General features: G+C 41.7%; 1 protein-coding gene across 4 annotated transcripts in view; it reads right to left on the bottom strand.

The window, feature by feature from the left end:
- Window positions 1–5,503: 5,503 nt before the first annotated feature.
- SPATA6 (spermatogenesis associated 6) overlaps window positions 5,504–27,399 on the bottom strand; it is a 115,096-nt gene continuing 93,200 nt past the window's right edge. For 3 of the 4 annotated variants that reach the window (XM_040360528.1, XM_040360529.1, XM_040360530.1), the window contains 3 exons: window positions 21,036–21,135; window positions 11,050–11,132; window positions 5,504–5,814 (listed from right to left, as the gene is read on the bottom strand). In XM_040360528.1, coding sequence (XP_040216462.1) covers window positions 5,631–5,814; window positions 11,050–11,132; window positions 21,036–21,135 — 367 coding nt within the window. In that variant the 3' untranslated portion in view covers window positions 5,504–5,630. The remainder of the gene's footprint in view (window positions 5,815–11,049; window positions 11,133–21,035; window positions 21,136–27,399) is intronic. The other variant, XM_040360531.1, reaches the window with a different exon arrangement.

Here is a 27,399-nt window from a genome sequence, read left to right as displayed (position 1 = left end):
TGGAATGGTTTAGAACTTTAGATCAAAGCATATTTATGTGTTAGGCCCCATACACACGGGAGTATTTATCCGCGGATACGGTCCAGCGGACCGTTTCCGCGGATAAATCCTCTCGAGGATTTCAGCAGATTTTAATGCGATGGAGTGTACTCACCATCGCATTGAAATCCGCGCCGAAATCCTCTGGCGATGACGTGTCGCGCCGTCGCCGCGATTATGACGCGGCGACGTGCGCGACGCTGTCATATAAGGAATTCCACGCATGCGTTGAATCATTGCGACGCATGCGGGGGATCCCTTCGGACGGATGGATTCGGTGAGTCTGTACAGACCAGCGGATCCATCCGTTGGGATGGATTCCAGCAGATGGATTTGTTCTGCATGTCAGCGAATATCCGATCTGCTGGAATCCATCCCAGGGGAGATATATCCGCGGATAAAGATCCGCTGGCGTGTACACACCATAGGATCTATCCGCTGAAACCGATTTGCTGGGATTTATCTGCGGATGGATTCTATGGTGTGTATGGGGCCTTAGAATGGCCCAGTCAAAGTCCAGACCTAAATCCAATTGAGAATCTGCGGTAAAACTTGAAAATTGCTGCTCACAGACGCTCTCCATCAAATCTGACAGAGCTTGAGCTATTTTGCAAAAAAAAATGGGCAAAAATGTCACTCTCTAGATGTGCAAAGCTGGTAGAGACATCCCAAAAGACTTGCCGCTGTACTTGCAGTGAAAGGAGGTTCTACAAAGTAATGACTCAGGGGGGCTAAATACAAATGCATGTCACACTTTTCACATATTTATTTGAAAATCATGTTGAAAACCATTTATCATTTTCCTTCCACTTCACAATAATTTGCCACTTTGTGTTGGCCAATCACATAAAATCCCAATAAAATACATTTACCTCTTTGGTTGTAACATGACAAACGTTGAAAAAATTTCAAGGGGTATGAATACTTTTTCAAGGCACTGTAACCTAATTGGCACTGTCATTACTTCATTGTTGATTTTATATTTGACAGTTCAGTAATAAAACAAAGCTCAACTTACCCCTTCTTCACCCATCCCTTGTCGGTATCTTCCGGGTGCTGGTCTTCGGCCATCTTCATTGGCTGGCGCAGGAGTCGGTCATCCTGGGACTATGCCAGCGCTGTAAGCTTTGCTTCAGATATGCGGCTCAGCTTGCATGCCAGAAAAGACAGTGAGCAGGTTGGTAGGTGTATTTTATTGCAGAAAAGACACTACATGCAATAAAGAGCCCACTTGCTTGCTGTTTTTTTACAGTGGTTCTGCTTTAAGTATTTATTTTTATTTAAAATGTATTTACATCTTTTTAAATGTGAACGCCCTACAACCCCCTCCGCCCCTATCTCAACTTCAATTAGTTCTGAGTCATACAACAACTTCCCTATCCAAGCAAGGTGTAGCAGTCCTGGGGTTTGAAAACGACGATGTTCTTCCTCTTCTTTCGCTGGCCCATTTTATCTCACCTTTTCATTTTTTTTTTTTTTTAAAGGGGATCTAACCCTTTACAAGAAGGTATAGAAATACAATTATAACATAAAGGCAGGTAATACAGTATTTTAGAACTTCTGATCACAGATCTTATAACTTCTGATTTGACACTTAGGGCCAGATTCACAAAGGAGATACGACGGAGTATCTCAGATACTCCGTCGTATCTCTCAGAGTATCTATGCGACTGATTCATAGAATCAGTTACGCATAGATATCCCTAAGATCCGACAGGTGTAATTGTTTTACACTCTCGGATCTTAGGATGCAGTACCTCGGCCGCCGCTGGGGGGAGTTTGCGTCATAAACCAGCGTCGGGTATGCAAATTAGGAGTTACGACGGATTTTTCGCGTTCGCTACGTCGCTGCTAGGTCTAGTTTCCCCGTCGCAAAGTTAGTCGTCGTTTTTGGTGCCTTAACTTTACACAGCAATCGTATTGCTGTATAAAGTATGGGCGTCGTTCCTGCGTCGAAATTTAAAAATTCACGTCGTTTGCGTAAGCCGTCCGGGAATACGGAATTACGCTACGTGCGTCGCCGTTCGAAAAAATGACGTCATTCCGCGCAAAGCACGGTGGGAGTTACGAAACGGAGTATGCGCAGTAGGTCCGTCGCGGGAGCGCGCCTAATTTAAATGGCAGTAGTTTTCATCGCAAGTGCTTTGTGAATCAGGCACTTGCGATGAAAACTTGCGGCGGTGTGACGTATCTACGATACGTTACGCCGCCGCACTTCTACCTGAATCTGGCCCTTAGTATTGTCTTCTCATATCTGACATGCAATATTACAGCTGATAGACAGTCTCTATATTGTTCAGTAAAACATTTTCTCTGCTATTAATGGCAAATGCGATTCAACACTCGTTACAGCAAAGGCTTTTAAAGGGCAGCTGTACTTTTAATATAATATTGGTATTTGGACTTCCTCTGCATTAACCTTTCCTAACTATAATGCAGATTTTAGAAGCAGATAACACAAGCTCCCACTGTCTCAGCTTACATGGTAAATACAGCATGGCACAAATATTTCTGTATCCTAAATCTACCCATGTTATGAAAAAGTGATCCTCCAATATGTCTTTTGCTTTCTGGTAGGAATAAGCCCAGCCTTTTGCACATTTGACTTTTTATATATTCAGCCATTTTCTGTAGATAGGGACAATTTATTCCCATGGCACCCTTACAGAATTAACCATTCTATGAAGAGTTATCTCATCACATGTTACAATCTGACTGTCCAATTTCCGTTAGATCAAGCAAATATTTAAGGCAAGAGCCTTCTTGATTGGATACAAATTGATTGGATTGTTTAGGTAGGTCATCATATATTACATCATTTTGGAAATTTGAAAGGAGATTATACAGTCGGATTGTAATGAGGGAACGGGGGGATTGGCCAAATTAAAGCGGAGTTCCACCCAAAAGTGGAACTTGCGCTTTAAGCACTCCTTGTACCCTTACATGCCACATTTGGCATGTCATTTTTGGGGGGGGGGGGGGGGGGGGCTTTGTTTTGAAGGGGACTTCCTGTCCCACTGCGTCCTTTCACCTTCTGGGAAGATTGCCTTCCACTGGGAGAGCGCAGCGTCACTCACGCGTGCCCGTCCATGAAAACGAAAGCGGTCATGGCCGGGTGCCCACAGTGTCTATGGAGGAGACGGCGGAGAGGAGGGGGAGAGGAGTGGGGCTGAACTGTGGAACAGGTAAGTGTCTGTTTATTAAAAGTCAGCAGCTACACTTTTTGTAGCTGCTGACTTTTAATAATTATAAAAAGCCTGGAACTCCGCTTTAAGTCTAATGGTGGCCATGTGCACAGATATGTTCATAGATTTGATTATTCAATGTAACTACAGTGGGGTTGACTTTCTTGAACCAGGGAGTGTAAAATCTGCTCTACATAGAAACCAATCAGCTTTTAGATTTTTTGTCAATGCTTACCTGAACAAGCTGAAGTTAGAAGCAGATTGGCTACCATGCACAGCTGCACCAGATTTTGCATTGGTTTTTGTAAACTAAAGACTCTCCATTCAATCAATTTAGTGAGCTCTCTATTGATTTCAAATCTGCCAAGTTGATAGTTTTTTTTCAGATTTTATTTAATTGAATGTTCAATTTTGAAAAATACAGGCATAGTATACAAAACACATCACACAGAACTTCAAAAATACAAAACAAAAACAACAAAAAAATACATATTAGTGGATAATTATAGATACTAAATAAGATCAACTATATATGACCATCTAATCCAATGAGAAAAAAAAAAAAAAAAGAGATGGTAAAGAAAGAAAGAAAAAAAAAAAACGAAGAAGATAATGTATACAGACGAGAATATTTATATTTCAAATTGGCCTACTCCAAAATCAGGGACACAGACTCAATCCATTGTGACCACATAGCATCACATTTTCTCACTGAGTTTCTTAAATAATATGTGTGCTTTTCAAAATACATAAGCCTATTGAGGTAAAAATCCAAATCAGATAAATTAGGAGGGTAGGAGAGGTGCACTTAAGAGCAAAATGTGTATATGTCTGCGGGCCACAAAAAGAGCATGCAAGATAGTAGTCAACATAGGGGGGGGAGGAGGGAGTATAAAAATAATTAAGGTAGCCCAATAGGCATGTAAGTGGTTCAGAAATATTTTCATCCAAGAGCCCATTAAGTGTGCCAACCACTTCCTTCCAATATCTCTGGAGTTTGGGCACCAACCCAGAAGATGTATAAAGCCTCGTACACACGATAGGTTAACCAGAGGACAACGGTCTGAAGGACAGTTGTCATAGGTTAACCGATGAAGCTGACTGATGGTCCGTCACGCCTACACACCATAGGTTAAATAACCGATCGTGTCAGAACGCGGTGACGTAAAACACAACGACGTGCTGAAAAAAATAGTCGGCCCTCACACATTTTCACTTCATCAAATCTGGCCCTCTTTAAAAAAAGTTTGGACACCCCTGCCTTAGAGTACCTAGATTACCACATCTGGCACAGGCTGTGTCAGATCTCAGACTTATAGAATGCGAAAATTTGTGGAGAATAAAGATCTGGGTCAATCTATGTGATGAAGAGAGAGAGGCAAGAGGGAGGGACCGGAGGATCTCTTCCCAAACCTCCTCAGAGATAGGGCTGATATCCTGTTCCCACCCTGCCTTGGAACAGATAGGAAACCTCAATAAAAACGTATCCAATAAGACCGTATATGTTACAGAAATTATTCCCTTAGTTGACCTCACTTGTACTATTCTATTCAAAGCAGGTGTGGGAGAAAAAGACACTTCAACCGAGGAAAGTTGGGCACGTAGTGCATGACAAAACTGAAGGGACTGATAGAGCCACCTTGACTGTAGGGGGTACTCTGTCCTCAGTTGCTCGTAGGTTTTAAGAAGGTCATTCTCATATAGTTGAACTAAGGTGGTTACCCAGGCTTTTTTTTAACATTTCTGAAAGCTTCTGATTGAAAAAAACATAATTATGCGTATTCAAGAACTCAAAACAAGTGAAAAGTGTGCCACCGATTATAGTTCTAGTAATGGCAGCTATAAAAGAGTAAGGGGGTAGGTGATAGGGAAAGCGCCAAAGGATCTTACTTAAAGACATTTTCAAGCATGTCAGAGAACTGATCGTAAAACAAACCAATCAAATAATTGTTTTGATTAATACCAGATAGTATTTTTGATCACAAAGTGCAGAATAATACAGTGTGTTGTAAACTTCAAAAATGTAATGATTGGTCAACATATAGTTGGTCATCACTTATACCTAGATCAATTGCAAGTTGATACATGTATCCCCGCCATAAATAGCCTAAAGTGGCCTGTGTGTTGTACATTTACAGTCCAATAAATATCCTCTAAAAGTCAGGTCCAGGCTTTACAACAGATTATGACAGCAACCTATAAACCACATTGTCTGCATATTATAAACAAGCATTTCAATATATTCCAACAATACCATCGAGGAGTCAACAAGACAACCGTTAAATATCCACTCAGTTTATTGTTCATTTTACAGACATCAACACTTGTTTAGTGGTTCATAATAATACTATATTGGTATTGCAAAAGAGATGCATTTTTTAACAAAACTAAAGTTCCCATTTTACCCTAGGAATTGTGTGATCTTCTATAAGTATGTGGACTCAAGGAATTCCTGTACATGTCCTTGTAGATCTTTTCCATACTCTCTTGGAAGATAACCCGGTGACTCTTCCCCTTGTAGGCCGAAGCTTTATTGCACCAGAACTCCCCATTGTCTAAATGGACAGAGGTATCACGTGTGTTCGGAAGGCTGTGGAGGAAAAAGAATAGATCATTTTGTTATTTCACTTAACAACAACATGGGAACAAACTACTACACAGAGGGCCAAATATATACAGTATAATATTGTGATATATATATATATATACATACATACATATACACACACACACACACTTCACACAAACACCGAGCATTTACAGTGAATTTTATAGAAAAAATAATAGAACATGGGAACATGGGAACAAACTACTACACAGAGGGCCAAATATATACAGTATAATATTCTGATTGATTATGATCTGACTATTTGGCAAGGCAGTGACATCACAATCTCCACCTTGTTCAAGGGAACACCTTGTATTCATTTAGAAAAATACAAGGCATTTTTTGAATGGCACCAATGCCAAGCAAGCAGCCTCCTATGTTCACTGATCAGCAAGGCAGCCATGGGACTTCCACAGGGATTATCCAGGTATGGTACATACATACTTAGACATGATTCAATTGAACAATTGTAACTAAGCAAAAAAAAGCCTACTTCAGCTTTAATGGCCTTCATACTTTAATACTTGATTTACTGACTTGGAACAAGTATACAGTTACAGTGGGTGCCGCCGATTTTGTATTTCCAGCGCGATGGGATCACGCTGGAAATCGGCGCTGCAAGGCTGTGCTTCTCGCGCATGGGAATCTATTGGGGGGGGGTGAGCTGGAGGAGCGAAAGAGCTCGGCGCTGGCTCCCGCGACAGGGGTCGCGGAGGGTCAATATCCACGCTGCCGACCTGCGATATTGTACAATATCACGGTCAGGTACTGTAAGGAATTCTCTACGACTTTCCTTATATGCATACATGCTTTAGGGGAATTATTTAGTTTGTACTGAATCTAGAGGATGAGCTTAAATTGTAGCTATGGTAAAAAGTAAAAAATAACACAGCCTGGTTGAAAAAAAGACCATCTAGGTAAACCAATTAAAAAAGAAGGTGGGGGGGGGGGGATGTACAAACCTATATACACAATCCTTTACTTAGTTGATCCAGAGGAAGGCAAAAAAAACAAAGCATGACCAATTTGCTCCAGCAGGAGAAAACAATTCCATCCTGATCCCCCAAGAGGCAAATCTTCCCTGGATCAACTTTACCTATAAATATTAGTATTAAGTTATATTATGTACATAGGAGAGAATCCAGGTCTTTTTTAAAGAAATCTATTAAGCGGGACAGAACCAGCCCTGGAAGGAGTCTATTCCACATTTTCACAGCTCTAACTGTGAAGAAACCTTTTGTAATTGGAGATGAAATCTCTAGTCCTGTGTGATGATCATAACGTGAATAACTCAACACCAAGTTCACTATATGGACCCCTTATATATCTGTACATGTTGATCATATCCCCCCCTTAATCTCCTCTTCTCAAGATAGGATAATTTCAGTTACTCTAATCTCCCCCCATATCTGAGCTCCTCCATGCCTCCTCTTATCAGTTTGGTTTCTCTTTCTCCAGTTCTCAGATATCCTTTTTTTGAGAACTGGTGTCCAAAACTGAACTTGCGTATTCCAGATGAGGTCTTACTGATGATTTGTATAGGGGCAAAATGATATCTCTCTCTCTCTCTCTGGCCAGTTTTCTTTATTCTTCAGTCAGGACCAGCGCATCCTGGATAGACTAAGGCCCTGTACACACGATCGGACAAAAACGATGAAAACCGACTGAAGTTCAGTTTCATCGGTCCAAACCGACCGTGTGTGGGCCCCATCGGTCAGTTATCCTTCGGTCCAAAAACGTAGAACTTGCTTTAAAATTGAACCGATGGACGCCTAACCGATCAGTCAAAACCGATGGTTAGTACGCAAAAGCATCGGTTCAAAACCCGCGCATGCACGGAATCAAGTCAACGCATGCTTGGAAGCATTGAACTTCATTTTTCTCTGCACGTCGTGTTTTACGTCACCGTGTTGGACTCGATCGGTTTTTGAACTGATGGTGTGTAGGCGTGACGGACCATCAGTCTGCTTCATCGGACCGTTCTCATCCGTTCTCATCGGATGGACCGACCGTGTGTACGCGGCCTTACAGTAACTTTGGTTTTAACCAATTGTATCCAACTTTTATTAAATCTAACCATTTGTATATGGAAATTAAAGATTTGTTTATTTTTTTTAAGCCTTTATGGTATGTGTATGAATTAGACCCTGCAAGGCACATGTAAAGTGCCTGGCACAAGGTAGCCTTCGATTGGACATGCAGTACCTACAAACCTACAAAATAAACCTTTTCGCCTTTATTGTAGAAGAGACATGCTTTGTTTTTTTCTGCAATAAAATAAATATACCTGCCTGTTTGCAGTCCTCTGTAAACGTGCACTGCTCATGCGCATCTCTGTGTAGATTCTCAGCAAGATGCCTGTGTGGAGTGACATCATCCCATGATGACCAATTGAGATTGCCAAAGATCCAACACCCAGAAGAAGCCGGGGAGAAGAGGCGCCTCGTGGGCATCAGATCGTTGCAGGGGAGGTATTTGCAGAGTTAAAGGGGTTGTTGTAAAGGTAAAAGTTTTTTCACCCTAATGCATTCTATGCATTAAGGTGAAAAAACATCTGCGGATTAGCGCCCCCAGCCCCCCTGTTTACTTACCTGACCCCTCGAAAGTCCCGCGCTGTGAACGCGCTTGCTTCTCGGCCAGGCTTCTCGGCGAATTCATTGGTTGATTGAAAGCAGTGCAGCCATTGGCTCGTGCTGCTGTCAATCACATTCAACGGCGCGGCGTGCCGTGGGCAGAGTGATACAGTGAGTGGCTATGGCTGCCGGCTGCATCACAGGAGCGTGCCCGCAAGAACTCATCACCATGGAAGCTCGCTCGCATGAAGGTGATGAGTTCTTGCAAGGGAGAGCCGAGACAGATGCCGAGGGACCCCAGAAGACCAGGTTCGAGGCCACTCTGTGCAAAACGAGCTGCAAAGTAGAGGTAAGTATAACTCCTCCCCTCCCCTCTCCCTGGTCTCCAAATTCGCAGCTAAAACAAAGATAATCTGCTGAACAGCTCTCTTATCTTTTTGCAGAGATAACAGAGCTGGAATTCGCACCGCACAAGTGTGAATCCAGCCTTATAGAATATATACCACAGAGAAGGAGAAGCAGTGTGCCTGAGCAGCTCTGTAACATTATTGAGCGCACTGGGTACCTATTATACTGCACGCTCATATTAAGATTCCCTGCGTAACTGGTGAAAATTGGATGCAAAGGCTATGAAAATGGAGGTTGTTATTGCAACATCTATCTGTCTGAATATCTATTTATGTGACTTGAAACGGCCTTACAACATACAATGATGGGTTACTACAGCAATTGCAAAATTCAGCGATATTGGCAATAAAAGTCAAGAAAACGAGTGTTCTTTAAATGTTTTAGGGAGGCCGCTTAGATTGTGTACTTTGAATAGATTCCCTCCCAGACAGCCCTGCATGCAAAGGATCCCTCGCAGATCCTGCAGAACAAAGCCAAGCGGCCTCCAAACTTCAAGCAATAAAATACGATTTTATAACCAGTAGATTTAATTAAAAGAAGTTGTTACCTAAATAGACTGTACAAGCGGGAACGGCTCTCCGAGGACTGTAAATGTACAGTCCCATTACACAAAAAGTGTGCCCAGAGGCAGAACGACTAGATAAAGCGGAGCACAGCACCAGTCTCCGTCTCAGCTGTTCCAGCGTGTGACAGGCAGCGGCCAGGTAAAGGGATTAGACTCTCTAGACTGAAATTTACAGACTTGAATAAAAGGCTGATGCAGGAGGGGCACTACACCAAAAGCATGTATTAGTATTATAAATGCTGCATCATGGGACAACTATATAAAGAATATACATTTCTGTGGTGAAGCCTTAAAGCCAACCTTTACACAAAGATTACCGTTTGCATCAATCTTTCTTTAATTATTTACTTTATTTTTCACGTTAAAGAGGAGTTCCACCTAAAAATTGAACTTCCTCTTAACCACTCCTCGCCCCCTTACATGTAATTTTTTTTGGGGGGGGGGGGAGTGGGGGCTTCAGGAGAAGGGGACTTCCTGTCCCACTTCCTCCTTCCACCGAGGGGCTGAAAAGGCGATAAGCTTAATCGCCTTTTCACAGCTCCTCCCTGTAGGCGAGTGCCTGTCCAATCGAACGGCGCCGAGCCGCTCGCGCATGCGCACTGTCGCTCGCGCATGCGCAGTGGGTGCCCGGCCGTGAAGCCGAAAGCTGTCACTGCCGGGTGCCCACACTAAGAATGAAGACGCCGGCTGGCGAGGGGGGGCGAGGAGCGGAGCCTCGGCCGGCGCGTCGCTGGAGCCGTGAAGCAGGTAAGTGTCAGTTTATTAAAAGCCAGCAGCTACACTTTTTGTAGCTGCTGACTTTTAATAAACTTAAAAAAAAGGAGGAAAACCCCTTTAAACAGCCCCATTGCTATGATGCTCTCCTAGACGAAAATGATGATGCAGCCTCCTGGGATACCATCGTCACATATCCCAGAATGTATTATTCCTCCATATCCACCATTCTTAAAATCCATGGCAACATGTAAACAGACATGGCGCCGGATCTTTGTCTGTGCATATGCAAGATCAGGCACTGGGGGATTTGCTCAAACTGGAGAAAACAGAATCTGGTGTAGCGATACATAGTAAACAATCAGCTTCTGACTTCAGCTTGCTCAGTTAAAAGCTGAAAAGCGCCGCTGCCGAGGGGCTTTGCAGACGATTCCCATTAATTTCAATGGGCAGGGGGCGGTGGAGAAGCGGTGTATACCGGCCCAAAGATGCTGCTTGCAGGACTTTTTTTCCTGTCCTGCAAGCGCACCTCCCCAGTGTGAAAGCACTCAGGCTTTCACACTGGGGCTGCAGAAGAAGCAGTTTACAGGCGCAATTTTTAGCGCAAAAACGCCTGTAAATGCCTTAGTGTGAAAGGGTGTGATAACAATTAATGCTCTTTAACCACTTAACACCCGGACCATATTGCTGGTCAAAGACCGGGCCACTTTTTGCGATTCAGCACTGTGTCGCTTTAACTGACAATTGCGCGACGTGGCTCCCAAACAAAATTGGCGTCCTTTGCAGAGCTTCGGACCGGGTCGCACGTGCGTCCCACGGCTGGGCTCTTAAAGGCAACGTACAGGTACGTGCCTGTGCCAAGCCGTGCCATTCTGCCGACGTATATGTGCAGGAGGCGGTCCTTAAGTGGTTAAATACACTCAATATAGCAATATCAATACAATACTACAATCTTACCCGTCGTGCAACTCTTTTGTGGAAAGTGATGTCCTGTTTCCTACACTATTACTATGGGGCTCCTTCCAAGTGTCAGTCTTGTCCTAAAACAGGGAAATAAGGCTCATCAGTGGTAAAACACATAATCAAATGTTCTGCATGTCTAGGGACAATCCAGGGGGTTAAAGATGATTTATCTCTGAAAGGTTTACTCTGAAAGAGCTACTCATAACTCAAAGACCTACTTTAGCATAATGCTATGAGGTTACTAAAGTTACTGGGGCTGATTTACTTGGTAATGGCCAACCCTAGATGTCTTCCTCATGTAAGCCCACCTAAGTTACCTTTCCCTCTTAAGATTTACCAGTACACTTGTTTTGCCCTCAAGCAATATAATTTTAGGGTGACATTGCATAGCAGGCCCTATAAGGTAGCATACCCTTAGCATAGCAGCTTACCCATTAAAACCACCTCTTTCTCCAGAGCTCTGCTGGAACATCCCAGAATGTCTGAACTTTCAAGTGTGGGAATAATAGGCAGTACAGCGCTGGAGTGTCTTCTTGGGAGAACCGAGACCCCCAACTTTTATAGGATTTTGCCTGAAAGCCCAGTGATGACACACTTGCCTAGGCATTGCAGGAAAAATTCAAGGTTAATGGCACCTTTATTTATTTATTCTTTTTAATACAACTCTACCACTTCCACTTTACATGGAGGGTAGGGGCCTATAAGATAAGTAAACCACCTATGTTAGGTTGATATCTTGAACGTGCATATCGTGAAATATAAAGGATTATAGTTGCCCTTTAAGATGATGTTTCATTTAAAGAATACAAGTGTTAACCAGAAACGTTCTTTAGGTTACATACAGATCCCTTGCTAGATAGAGGCTTTAAAAGTCCTTTGTGTCTCTGTCCAAGGATTAACATTAATTAGCTCTCTAACTAATATGAAGGATAATATACGTGTCATTAAATTCTAATTAGGAAATAATGAATGCCTGTCAGTGGTGTTGGGTAAATTAACCATTTTAAATAGGGCTGGGTAATGATTAGTCTTACAAACAACTGGAGCCTGCAAAATATGAAATTATTTTGGTGACTTTGAATTAATGTATGCGATTAATTTAAAGGAAAATAAGCAGGTAGCTGGTATAATTAGATCGTAGAAGCGCATTCAAAACCACTGGTGAATCTACATATTCTGTAGCCGTTTTATTAGCTGTGCCATAATCTAAACATCAAATTAAGTGGATTCAGCTTGAAATAAAAGCATGCAGGTCAACCAATTTCTACTAACTATCAAAATGGGTAAGATGTGAGAACTAGGGCAGCCAGATATGGTGGTTAAGGAACTGATGACTTAGGATTTACAGTCTCTAGCGTGTTAGGCCCCTTTCACACTGAGGCGGTTTGCAGGCGCTATTGCGCTAAAAATAGCGCATGCAAACCGCCCCGAAACAGCGGCTGCTGTTTTTCCAGTGTGAAAGCCCTTGGGGCTTTCACACTGGAGCGGTGCACTAGTAGGACCGCTCCAAAAGTCCTGCTGGCCGCATCTTTGGAGCGGTGAAGGATCGGTGTGTTTACCGCTCCTCCACTGCTTATTCCCATTGAAAGCAATGGAAAACCGTGGCTATACCGAGGCGCATTGCCGGCGGCACGAACCCTTTTTTGCCCGCTAGCGGGGGTAAAACCGCACCACTAGCGGCCGAATACCTCTGCAATTCCGACGGTAAAGCGCTGCTAAAAATAGCGGCACTTTACCGCCACCGCACCTCCCGCCCCAGTGTAAAAAGGGGCCTTAGGGAATGGTGCAAATATGAAAAAATAAATAAGCTGGAGCAGGTGTGCATGGCATCCAATCAGCGTTTATCTTTCATATTTAAAGCTTAATTGAACAACCTGAATACAGGAGGTGATTGGTTGCCATACACAGATGTGACAGATACTGTCTGGTCCAGTTTTGATAAATTCCCCTGTTCTTTCAATTAATGTGAGGAGTCAGAAGACAGTAGCCAGATGTATTTAAGTTGACAAGAAGTTCATAACTGCCCTTTACAATAGTGGTGTGCAGAAGATTCTGTTACTGCAAAACACTTTAAACCTTGATTAAAATGGACTGAAGCAACGGACTCCAAACTGCGGCCCGGGGCTGGACGTGGCCCCTTGCCTGCCTTTATCTGACCCTTGGGGCAATATTCCTTCCAGACACTTATGTGCGGCACCATTTAGCCCACTTAGACCAACATTGGGGCACTATTCCTTCCACTAAAACTAATGATGGGCAATTGTTAACTTTGACTGATGTTGGGGCAGCTGACATTTGATCTGTGGGGTATTGGAGTACATCAGGAACTTGTGTCTATAAGCCTACTATGTATGTGGATCAGGAGCTGGGATGGCAATAAGAAAAGAGCATTTATCGGTCTTAAAGAGATATTGCAGCAAGGCTATATTTTTGGCCTATTAAGGTGAGAGGCTGGGGGAAACTGATTGCCTGCCTGCACTTTTTGGAGTTTATTGCACATCATTATGAATTACGAACTTTTTGAAGAATTTATTATTAAGACTTTTCCACTTTGCACATTGATTGCTATGTTTGCACATTTATTTATATGTATTTATTGGATTATTGCCCACCTGTTTTATACAGGTTATTTCTTGATTGTTCATCCGCCTTTTTTTTCACTTGTTCAATTGGATTTATTTTACACTGAATTATTGCATGATTTGGACTTGTTTGGGTATTTAATCATTTGATCAGTTTTATTTCATACATTTTTAATTGTTCACCATATTTATTCACTTAGTTATTTATTAGTAAGCGCCACTTACCTCCTCCCTTTCATACATAAATGACGCATGCAAAATTAATGGTAATTGATTTTTACAGTGCAATGCCCAAAAATAGTTTTTGGCTAGATCTCATCTTTAAAATGGCTGCCATTTATTTTAAACAGCCAGTAAATCTAAACAAAAACAGTTATGACAAGATCTTAAAGCCTTTTGATATATATCAATTTATGCTAGAATTTATGTTCATAAACTTGTGGCACCTGGGAACAAAATGGTTGCGACAACGACTGTGGGTAAAACGTTGCATTTTCAAAGCAACTCAACACTAATGTTACATTTTCTATCATTTATACCACAGTGAAAAATGTTCTCTGTCCTTCACACAAACACCGAGCATTTACAGTGAATTTTATAGAAAAAAAAATAGCGAGAGAATAAAGAGCAATGTGGAGTAATGAGCCACAAATTGATGAATATTTTTAATTAAACGCTGCCGAATGGAGAGAAGGAAGGAAAATTCCTGTGGGTTATAAATTTCAGAGACTCTACAGAGGCCTTGGAAATCACTGGCGCTTGCCATTCAGCGCTCATGCCTTTAAACTCCCGTGGCAGTAGAACATTTGTAAAACGGAACATCAGAATCAAATTTCAAAGCTCAGCGAGCTCTCATGCTAATATGTTCTTGTTAGACATCTGATCATTTGTACTGGTTAGCTGTAATTACCAGGCTCTCTCTGTTCCACTCCATTCCTTCACTTTTCTTCTTTCTGCAGGAATCTCTGACGCCCCTGCGTCAAATATCTGACACTCTCTATTTGGATTTGTTCTTTTTTTTTTTTTTTTCAGAAAAATTAAACATACAACAATTCAAAATGCATAAGGTAAAAGTAGAACAAAGAAAGTCAGCAGCCATCAAAGTGGAAAAACTTTTTCGAGATGATGCAGAGGGAAGCCGTTTGACAACAACTTTTTAAAAATGAATACATTCTTTGCACTACTTTGATCAGGCTTCCATTATATCAGAACAAGACAGAAAGATCGTCATAGATTCATGAGCAAAAGACACGTTTACATACGCGTAGAAATGGACAATATTAATAAAGGAATAAAACGAAACATATATTGCTAATAATGAACAAAATATTAACTTTTCCTATTATTACATGTGGTTCCCCATAGCTCCAGACTGTCCCTCATTTGAAGCGACTGTCCCTTTTTAGGAAGCAAATTTCTCTTTCCCATACCAGTTGTCCCTTTTCTTGGTCTGATGCCTCTAAAAATACTATTTAAAGTGGTTGCAACCCTAAAAAAAAAAAAAAAAAAAAAAAAAAAAAGATTCTGTTTTTTTTAATTATAATTTAGCTTGTGCAGTGTAATTTGTCTCTTTCTATCATCTAAAATACCTGGCTGATCCTGCCCTACCCTCTGTAAACTGACCACGTTTATCGAGGCTGCTGATCCACTATTTCCGTGGTCAGTTTACGTGCGTCCGTCATCCCGCTGTCTCTTCCCCTCTGCTCCCCGTCCCTCCCACTGCTAAAATAACTGTTTTCTTACTAGAATCTCCAGTGCTAGATTTAGAGTTATGTGCTTTATAGAAAAAAAATATGCAGATTTATACCTTATGTTAGAGCGGCGCTCACGTGACTGCCTGCCGCTCTCCTCCCGGCTGAAGTCAGTGGGAGATTTTCAGCCCCTCCTGCTGTAGTTCTCAGATGGAGAGAGGAGAGCAGCCGGCGGTTACATGGGAGTTGAGCGGTGCTCTGACATAAGGCATAAAGGGGCATATTTTAAAAATGATATATTAGTATTTATTTTTAGTCTTTTTTTTTTGCACATAAATTCTTCACCATCCTAATAATTGGGGGTAAAAGATGTCCCTGTTTCTTATTTAGTTGGGTGCTTAGAGAATCATGGGCTACATGGGTACCTCATCCAATAAGATACTTTGAAATTTGAGAACAGCCGACAGACTTTAGTGGTACCAGAAGAAGATAATCCAATAAATAAAATATTGTCTTTATTACAAAAGTTAAAATTGTTTAACATACCTTTTAAAAAAAAAGAAAACCATTAGCTCAATACATATACAACATGTCAATTAATACTCTAAAGCCTCGTACACACGATAGGTTAACCAGAGGACAACGGTCTGAAGGACCGTTGTCATAGGTTAACCGATGAAGCTGACTGATGGTCCGTCAAGCATACACACCATAGGTTAAATAACCGATCGTGTCAGAACTCGGTGACGTAAAACACAACGACGTGCTGAAAAAAACGAAGTTCAATGCTTCCAAGCATGCGTCGACTTGATTCTGAGCATGCGTGGGTTTTTAACCGATGGTCGTGCCTACTAACGATCGGTTTTGACCTATCGGTTAGGAATCCATTGGTTAATTTTAAAGCAAGTTGGCTTTTTTTTAACCTAAGGTTAAATAACCTATGGGGCCCACACACGATCGGTTTTGACTGAAAACGGTCCTTCAGACTGTTGTCCTCTGGTTAACCTATCGTGTGTACGAGGCCTTATGAGACTCAATTACTCCTGTGCCAAGAGGACCTCTTGACATAGCAGTAATAGAGTCACATAAGGCCCTGTACACACAGTCAGACAAAACCGATGAGAATGGTCCGACGGACCGTTTTCATCGGTTCACCTCTGAAGTGGCCGTACAGCCTGATGTGTGTACACACCATCAGTTCAAAATCCGATCGGGTCAGATCGCGGTGACGTAAAACACACGACGTGCTGAATAAAACGAAAGTTCAATGCTTCCAAGCATGCGCCGACTTGATTCTGAGCATGCGCGGGTTTTGAACCGATGCTTTTCTGTACTAACCATCGGTTTGGTCCGATGGGGCAGCGGTCCATCGGTTCGGTTTTGAAGCATGTTTTAACATTTTGGACCGAAGGAAAACCGACCGATAGCCTATACACACGGTCGGTTTGGTCTGATGAAAATGAACTTCGGTCCATTCTCATCGGACCAAACCGACCGTGGGTACGGGGCCTAAGAGTATTAATTGGTATATTATATATGTATTGAGCTAATGGTTTTCTTTTAGAAAAGGGACGTTAAACAATTTAAACTTTTGTAATAAAGACAATATTTTATTTATTGGATTTTCATTGTCCTCCTCTGGTACCGCTAAAGTCTGTCAGCTGTTCTTTTCCAAATTTTAAGTATCTAGTTGGGTGGTATGGGTTACCTGTTTAAATGCATGGTAGTGCTTGTTTTTTTTTTTTTTTTTTTTTTTTTTCATATTTAAATCTTTTATTTTATTTTTCTTTTATGGTAAGGTTCACAGAAGGTTAACATATCTTATACAATGGATACATAATCATATAGTTCTTATCACTACACACTTATGATGGGCTAGCAAATAAACAGGTGGGGATTCAGAAACTTAAGAAGAATAAACCAAAAGCAGTACCTCCCCGGTCCTCTTGCTCTATTCCCAAGCCCGCCTGCCTTTTATCAGTAACTTCTTTTCCCGTTTCCTAGTACCACTGTATTGACCTCACACTTCTTCCTCCCCTCTGTTCCCTTGTCCATTCCTATACCCCACCTAACCCCCCCTTAAACCTAGAATCAACATAATCCTCAACAAAACAACAACCAAAAAAAAAAAAAAAAGAGAAAACCCCGCCAACCCCCTCCCCTCCTCTCCCTCCCCTACCTCGCCGGAGACGGACGGATCCTCCCTTACTTCAACCCTTCGGCCTCTCCCTTTTGTTTTTTTTTTTTTAATCCAAAGGTGTTTTTATTTGTATTGAAATGGGAAAAGTACATCAATGGTAACACAGACATGCACCTATGGTGTATACATGCAGGCAAAGCAATAGATAAGACAAGGTCTCTGCAATAAAGCATGCAAAGAAGTTAGCTGGCAAGTTAGCAAATTGCTGATAAAAAATTAAATGAGAGACCTAATCACAGAATTGTGGGGATAAGCACAAAATAATATAGCAAAGCCCACGTAACTAGACTATAAAGCTGTAAGGTAAACCAGATCTCAGAGGCCAGTGCGAATACTTGTGCACATTGCACTCATGCTAATATTCGTAAGCAAAGGACCAACATAATTTCTGCAATGCCAGTTAATCGCGCACGGATATGTGTGCGTACGCACACACCAGTTAGCACTTGGCGGCCAGTGGCCTATTTAAACTGCTCTGTCTTTGTAAACAGTTGCTGGATGATCTTCAACTTATTCCTGCTGCTCCTGTTTGTTCGTGCATGACCCGGCTCACTTTTGGACTTCGTCTCTGCTTGTTCCCCAACTCTGTTTCCTGGTATCCTGAACTTGGCTTGATCTGCCTGATGACTTGGTACCGCATTGCCCGGCTGTTCCCGACCCTGGCCTGCCTTCTGGACTTGCTTTGCCTGCTAATTCGGTACCCTGCTACCTGGTTGTCGCTGACTGCTGCTCTTCTCCTGGTTCTGCTCCAGTCCCATGCTCTGGTGCCAAGCTGCTTGTACTTCCTGCTCCGAGGACTGACTACCAGCTCTACCCACCTACAGAGTGGAAATCACCAACCAGCTACTCGGCACCCGTGAAACTCCTTGCCTTTACACTTTCTGTCCCCACCTTCAGGAGTGTAGGCGGGAGGAACAAGGGAGGCCTCCATCACATTCCAGTGTCCACCAGGTACGTGATACAACCATAAGGCTCCATGCACACTGGAGCTCATAAACAGAAGTTTTTTGGAGTTTTCTCCACTCTATGTTATCCTATGTGTCCATGCACATATGGACATTTATCAGCAGTGGAGATTATGGGCCGTTTTCTGAATGCCCTAAAATCGCATTCAGGAGTCGTTTTTCTGACCACAAAAAAAGCCAAACGCTCAAAAACGTGCCTCACCAGCGTTTAACGTTTTTGATCTATTGAAAAGAAAAATTTAATAAAAAACGCTATTGCAAAAACGTTAAAAAAATGTTGAAAGACTGCAAAGCTACTGGCATTTTTATAACATTATTTTAGCGTCCAGTGTGCATGGAGCCTAAGTGTTGTGTGGCACCTAAAATACAGGGATACTTGGAACTTAGTAGTACCCGTAGGCAGAACAGTTCACAAATTAGTATATGGCGTGCTTTTTTAAATTTTAACTTCAACTGTAGTTATCCTTAAACCCTATTGTACTCTCTATGTTGCCTTGACTATGGGTTTGGACTGCGTTGCACAACACTGCAAAAGGGGGCTGGTGTGAACAACCCTACAAAAAAGGCTAAAACACACTTCACATGCATTTTAATTGAGTCTTAGGATAAGTGACTTGCAGATAAATGCATCAAAATGTAGCAGGAAGGATTTTCTATAAAATAATTGCATTTCTATGCAGCAATGTGAGCAGCAGCAGTTGACTAAGATGGATATTGGACATGAGCTGCAGACCTCCTGCTGTGAGATTATTGCAGAGAACTGCAAAAGTGCGAATGGACCCTTCACCTCTCTGCTCAACCTTTCCTTCTATTTTAGGCAGCAGGCTTATAAATAGGAGTTGGCGTAATTCTCTATTAGGAGTTTTGGACAGGATGTTAGATGTGAGAAAAAAAAAAAAAAGCTTTTAAAATATTTTTATACTTAAAGGGTAAATAAAAAAAAAAAAAAGGAAAAAATAAATAGTAAATAATAATAATAATAATAAATAAAAAAAAGATATATATATATTATAGATAGATAGATAGATAAACATGTACAATTGCTACACTAGCCATATTGTAATTGGATATTATTACCCACTTAAAGATCGCCCAATGCACGTATACTGCGACAGGGTGGGTCTATTGCGTGAAACAACATACCTCTACGTTGTTTCCTGCACTAGATACTGCGGGCGCTCGCTGCCGGAGGTGCATGTTCGCTGCACAGAGGTTGAGTCAATCTGGCCACGCACGATCGCTCCACAGAGGTGTAAACAAGGCAGATCCCCGTTCTGACAGGGAAGGACACAGATCTTCTGTTCCTAGTAATCAGGAACAGCGATCTCCGTGTTCTTCCTGTCAGTCCGTCTCCCACACAGTAAGAAATCACTGGCAGGGAACACAGTTAACTCTTTGATCCCCCCTGATGTTAACCCCTTCCCTGCCAGGGTTATTTATACAGTGATCAGTGCATTTTTTTGCACTGATCACTGTATTGGTCACTGGTCCTCAAAAAGTGTCACTTATGGTCAAATTTGTCCGCAATCTCGCTAAAAATCACTGACTGCCGGCATTACCAGTAAAAACAATGAAAAAAATGAAAAGTCCCTAAATCTTTCCCAGTCGATGCCCGTTAGGGAGAAACGCAGCGTCGGGTAGAGCGAGAGTTGCTGACGTCACCACGCCTCCAGCTGATCGGCCAGAGCCGAGGCTGGTTTGTTTGTATACGCTTCCTATGTTTTTGATACTTTATCACTTGTGAAGCTTTTAGATGTCAGTTCTTTTCCTTTGAATGGAATAAAGAGAACATTTTTTAATCAATACTGCACTATGAAGCGCTTTTTCTCCTTCTTACCTACACGTTCCCACAACATTGTGTGAGGCTGGTCTATCCCTGGAATAAGTGATAAGAGACCAAGGAAGTTTCCCTTTGGATTCAAAACAGAGGAGTGAACCAGGAGTAACCGCTTTGAACTAACCGCGGACATCTGTGTCTCTGAGCCTGTCTGATCCCTGCAGGGATCCAACGGATCTGGTAAGCGGCCACTTATTTCCTTTGTTCGTGGGAATTTTGTTTGAAGTTATCTGCATCCATTCAGTCATCAGACAGAAGATTAAGAGCATTTATTTCGAGCATGCGTGTTTGTACATTGGACTTTTGTCTGAAGGACTTGTGTACACACGATCGGAAAATCTGACCGCGGAAAATTTTAAAGCCTACCATCCAGTATTTGTCCGCGGAAAATCCGACAACAATTGTCCAATGGAGCGTACATTTTCGGCCAACAATCTGCCAACACACAATTCCCGTCGGAAAATCCAATTGTGTGTACGAGGCTTTAGTTTCAAGGTATGACTTTACCTTGCAGGGAGAAGATTTATATATATTTTTTTACCTTTACTTCCGCATTAAACACTTCTTGGTTACTAATCCTGCAACATGTGCAATGTGTGCAGTGTCAAAAAAGACGTGAAGGGGCTTCAATATTATGCCATTTTTGCAACTATACCTATTTTCTATCCCTTATATACAAAAACATCGTACATTGCCAATACTCACAAAAACAAGCCTTTGTCGAGCACTGTGCGTCCTTAATATATTTTTTACGCGAGAATGGATCTCTTCCCAATTGGCTGAAGCTCGGTGGTCAGATTGGAATCTAGGAAAAAAAATGAAATCACAAGCTCAAAATGTAAAAATATTATAAGCCAGTGCATACTCCCAATGCCACGTACACACGATCTGACTTTTTCCATCGGATTTTTTTATCTGAGTTTTTTCATCGGAAATTCTGATGAATTCCATCGGCGTTTAGATATAGAACTTGTTCTATTTTTTTCCGATGTGATTTGGCCGGGCAAAATCCAGATCGTGTGTACGCGGCATTAGTCTTGTTTACATGTGTACAGCATTGCAATCACATCACATAACGGGTCCATGGTACTTGCTTGTATGGTCAGAGGTTCAATTAAACGAGTAAGAGACGCCAACATTCCAACATCAAAAGATAAACCCCAACTTGTTTCACATGCTGGGTGTTTACAAAAGACTGCATGCCTGTCTGTGAAGCTTTTCATTTATCCAGGTCATGCTATAGCTAGTAGTAGTTAGTCACATTCAACTGGACATGTTCTGTGATGTTGAAGATGTTTTGAAGCTTACCCCAGCAACTTCTTAAGTTCTAATGAGTTGGGGAAATACACGTCTTCTTTCTCATTAAAACTGAAGAAGTGGCTTAGATAAGCTAGAAAACATCTTCAACATAATAGAAAAGTCCAGTTGAATGTGACCAACTGCTACTAGTTTGTCGGATCTAGTTCAATATTCTCTTCTCTTTTGCAAGCAATAGGATCGCCATTTAACCGCACTGCTCCCTTGCTGGATGAAGTTTTGAAGAATCTTTTCAGATATGCTCTGTATTTAACCACTTGACTACTGGAAGATTCACCCCCCTTCATGACCAGGCCATTTTTTGTGATACGGCACTGCATTACTTTAACCACTTAAGGACCGCCTAACGCCGATATACGTCGGCAGAATGTACCTGTACGTGATTGTATAATGCGCGGCCGCGACCCGGTCCGAAGCTCCGTGACCGCCGGACTCGCGGACCTGATCGCCACTGGAGTCCTGCGATTGGTCCCCAGAGCTGTGTAAACACAGCTTCCCCGTTCTTCACTGTGGCTCCGTCATCAATCGTGTGATCCCTTTTATAGGGATACACAATCGATAATATCACACCTACAGCCACACCCTCCTACAGTTAGAAACACATATTAGGTCATACATAACCCCTCCAGCGCCCCCTGTGGTTAACTCCCAAACTGCAACTGTAATTTTCACAGTAAACAATGTATTTTTTGCTGTGAAAAATTACAATGGTCCCAAAAATGTGTCAAAAGTGTCCGCCATAATGTCGCGGTCACAAAAAAAAAAAAAAAAAAAAAAAAAATCGCTGATCGTCACCATTAGTAGTAAAAAAAAAAAAATTATAAAAATGCAATAAAACTATCCCCTATTTTGTGAACGCTATACATTTTGCGCAAACCAACCGATAAACGCTTATTGCGATTATTTTTACTAAAAATAGGTAGAAGAATATGCATCGGCCTAAACTGAGGAAAAATAAATGTTTTTTTATAGATTTTTGGGAGATATTTATTATAGCAAAAAGAAAAAATTATATAATTTTTTTCAAAATTGTCGCTCTATTTTTGTTTATAACGCAAAAAATAAAAACCGCAGAGGTGATCAAATACCACCAAAAGAAAGCTCTATATGTGGGGGAAAAAAGGACGCCAATTTTGTTTGGGAGCCACGTTGCACGACCGCGCAATTGTCTGTTAAAGCGACGCAGTGCTGAATCGCAAAACCTGGCCGAGTCCTTTAGCTGCCTAAAGGTCCGGGTCTTAAGTGGTTAACTGACAATTGCGCGGGTGTGTAACACTGTACCCAAATAAAATTGATGTCCTTTTTATCCCACAAATAGAGCTTTCTTTTGGTGGTATTTGATCACCTCTGCAGTTTTTATTTTTTTTTGTGCTATAAAACAAAAAAAAGACCAACAATTAAAAAAATAAACAATATTTTTTTACTTTCTGCTATAAAACATATGCAATAATTTTTTTTAAAAAATTGCGTTTCTTCAATAATTTAGGCCAAAATGTATTCTGCTACATATTTTTGGTAAACAAAATCCGAATAAGCGTATATTGATTCTATATTGATCTCCACATATATTCCAGTTGTACTTGGTGTACTGGATGTGCCTCAACAACAGTTCCATGATGTTGTAGGTTTCTTTCATGTGTGCAGCAGAGCCAGCTGGTTTGCGCAAACGTTATAGCGTCTGCAACTGTAGGGATATATTTTTGGAATTTATATTTATTTATTTTACTAGTAATGGTGATCAGTGACTTATAGCAGGACTGAAATATTGCGGCAGACAAACTGGAGACATAACTGACATATTTGGGGACCAGTGACACTAATACAGTGATCAGTGCATACAATTTGCACTGTCACTGTACTAATGACACTGGCAGGGAAGGTGTTAACATCAGGGGCGATCAAAGGGTTAATTGTGTTCCTTGGGAGTGCTTGCCAACTGTGTGGGAGGTGCTTAGCATAAACACAGGATCAATACCTTCTCTACTGACAGATGGGTGATCTGCCTTGTTTACATAGGCAGATTTCCATTCTACCTGTGCCTCACAGAGGGAGCAGGAAGTGCAGAATCACGTACAGGTACGTGACTCTGCACAGAGTGGCCATCCTGCCACAGTAAATGTACAGTAAGTGGGGCGGTCCGCATCTGGTCAATTAAATAATGTTTCTGACATGATGCATGAGTTCAACAAGGCTAAGGGCTGGTTCGCACCAGATGCAGTCCAGTACATTTTTATTTTGCATCAAAAACACATGAACAGTGTTTAATATGGATTTCAATGGCCCTAGTTTACACCTTTGCAGTATGTTCCAGTGCAGTAGAAGTGAAAGTAGAACATACTGCATTTTTTCTGTAAGGCAAAACACATAAAAATGCATCGGAAAGCACTGTAATGTTCTTCATTGAGATGAAGAAATAGAGTAAAACAATGTACTGGAATACATCAAAAACGCACACGCAGAAACACATCCAGAAATTGTGCTGTGAACTGGCCCTAAAAGTGTTCTGCTACTAATTTGTGTTTGTACTCAGTGTCTGATGCATCTTGCTCCAATGTCCAACAATTGTCAGCCAGCATTGATGGATCCCAGTTGCCCCAATACCATTTTTCCATTGTGGCAATGTCTTATGCCCCATACTCACGATCGGGCTTTAGCCCGGCCAAACTCACATCGGAATTCCATCGGAGTGAAAGAGAACATGTTCTCTATCTAAACTCTGATGGAATTCCCCGGAAAAAAGTCAGATGGGGCATACACAAGGTCGGAATTTCCGATGGAAAAAGTCAATCGGACTTTTTCCATCGGAAATTCCGATCGTGTGTACGGGGCTTTAGTCAAAGCTTTCACCATGTTAGTCTCCGATTGCACCTAGGTTTTGAGGAAAGCCGTACAAGTGTGAATGCAGAAACTGTATTTTCCGTGATGTGTTGCAGTTCATGGTTTTGTATGTTGTAATACGTTTTTCAACCAGCTCAATGTTGTTTGGTGCTCTACAGTTGCCAAGAAACTTCTTAACACCCTTGAATGTTTTCCAGGCGATATGCCCTGGTACCACTAACAGATCTTTGCGCCACTTGTCATTGAGGATGTACCCGATCTGTGGACCAACACAAATGTCTTCCTTAATCTTGGCATCAGTTATTCTTGGAAACATCGGTCTCAAATAATTAAAACCTTCACCTTCCTTGTTCATTGTTTTAAAAACTTTTTCATCAGTGAGTTTTACATTAAGCAGGAGGCAAAAATATATTTGTTGGGTCAACAAGTCTTTCATGTGTCACATTTCCCTATCCTGAAACCAAATTCTTTCAGAATGGCCATTTCTTCTTAGGCTGCTTTCACTGGGGCGGGGTCAGCGGTAAAGCGCCGCTATTTTTAGCGGGGCTTTAGATGTAATTTTTGCGGAGGTATTCGGCCGCTAGCGGGGCGTTTTTAACCACCCCGCCAACGGCCGAAAAAGGGTTAAAAAAACCCGCAAAGCGGCATTGCAGCAGGGGTGCTTTGCCGGTGGTTCGGTCGCACTGCCTATTCATTTCAATGGGCAGGAGCGGTGTATACACCGCTCCAAAGATGCTGCTTGCAGGAGGTTTTTTTAACATGCCAGAGCATCGTCTCAGTGTGAAAGTCCGAGGGCTAATTGTAACGCAATCTCTCTTGCACGACTGTCCCATTCATATATGCAACAACAGTACTTGGTATACCTGAGCTGCGTTCCAGTTGTACTTGGTGTACTGGATGTGCCTCAACAACAGTTCCATGATGTTGTATGTTTCTTTCATGTGTGCAGCAGTGCCAGCTGGTTATTGCAAATTGCAGAAAACATAAAGGGCCAGATTCACATAGAATTGCCCTGGCGCAGCGTATCAGAGATACGCTACGCCGCCGTATCTTACCTGGCGCATTTTCGAATACAGGAAGATTTCGCGCTGTAAGTTACGGCGGCGTAGTGTATTTCTCGGCACGTATTTCAAATTGGGCGGGTAGGGGCGTGATTCATTTAAATGAAGCGCGTCCCCGCGCCGATTGAACTGCGCATGCTCCATTTTGGAATTTCCCGTCGTGCTTTGCGCGAAATGACGTCGCACAGACGTCATTTTTTGAACTTCGACGTGAGTTACATCCTTTCCTATTCACGGACGACTTACGAAAAAAAAAAAATTTTATTTGACGCGGGAACGACGGCCATACTTTAACATGGCAAGTCTATCTATACGCCACAAAATAGCAGCTTTAATTATACGCCGGGAAAAGCCGACTAGCGACGACGTAAGAGAATGCGACGGCCGCGCGTACCTTCGTGGATCAACAGAAAAAGCTAATTAGCGTACCCGACGCGGAAAACGACGCAAACTCCACCCAGCGGGCACCGAAGTATTGCACCTACGATCCGAAGACGTACGAAGCCGTACGCCTGTCGGATCGAAGCCAGAAGCCGTCGTATCTTGGTTTGAGGATTCAAACTAAAGATACGACGTGGCAAATTTGAAAGTACGCCGGCGTATCAGTAGATACGCCGGCGTACTTGCTCTGAGAATCTGGCCCAAAATTTCTATAGAACAGTATGTAATAGATTATATTACAGGTTATTTTCATTCTTAGCAATCTAACATCTACACCAAATTTTGTGTTCAGAAGGCAAAATCTTTGTTGTCCAGTATTGTCTATGTACAATAATCTTGTTTTCTGCGGTTTCATTTATGTGATTGTTTTTCTTTTTAATAATGTTACAGATTTTTTATATACAGTTCTAAATTAGGTTTTCACAATAATTTTCTTAATATATTTTTATGGTGCATGCTGTTTGTGTGTAGTTTATTTTTGTAATATAATGGATTCAATACTGTCCAAGGATGTTGCAGGGATTTAGGATTGCATGATATTCTGGAATTCTATATTGTGATATATAATCTTTATACTCTTCTAGCTTTGTAGTTCTTTGGTACAATGTGAACAGGCAAAGCTGTAATTGGAAGACATGCTGAGCGGCTTACTTACAATAGTAATATAACCGTAAAACAAGAGGCAGTGAATTATTTAAGTAAAAGGTCTCCCTAGACCGATAGGGATTTATTCTCTGGTAAATCTGGTTTTGCTCATGTTTACTGCTCGACATTGACAAATCCTCTTCTCCTGTGGCTTGCAGACATACATGTTTTGGTTGATAAATGAAGACATCTGCTTCCAAACAACTTACTTTGGGGAGATATGAAAGTACATACTAATAAGAGCAAATATAACATTCTAGGGAAATATGACCAAAGTATAATCATATTAGACTCACATTTTTTACATGAAATATATTACTTTATACTAAGACAAATAACAGAACTTGGATTGGATTAATATCCACATAAAAACAAATAAAAATGCAAAGTATAAATAAAAGTAACGTACGATGTTAAACTTCTTTGAATGCAAATACAAATGGTGTTAGATATTTTTTTACTAATGGATTTTAAATCCAATCTATGGCTAAAAAATAAAAAATGTTGTCAGGTATAATGTGCAGGCACCTACTGCTGTACTAACCTGCAAGAGCCCCTAAAACCTAGGGTCAGATTCTCGTCCAGCGGCGTATCTTTGCGGCGGCGTAACGTATCCGATTTACGTTACGCCTCCGCAACTTAGACGGGCAAGTGCTGCATTCTCAAAGCACTTGCTCCGTAAGTTGCGGCGGCGTAGCGTACGTCCGTGGAAATCTCCCAGTGTGCATTTCTCCTAATACGCCGCAAGGACGTATTGGTTTTGACGT

Source organism: Rana temporaria, chromosome 7, assembly GCF_905171775.1.
Source record: "Rana temporaria chromosome 7, aRanTem1.1, whole genome shotgun sequence".
NCBI classification, from domain to species: Eukaryota; Metazoa; Chordata; class Amphibia; order Anura; family Ranidae; genus Rana; species Rana temporaria.
Note: the sequence above shows the minus strand (reverse complement) of the source record. Positions and strands in the feature narration are given on the sequence as shown.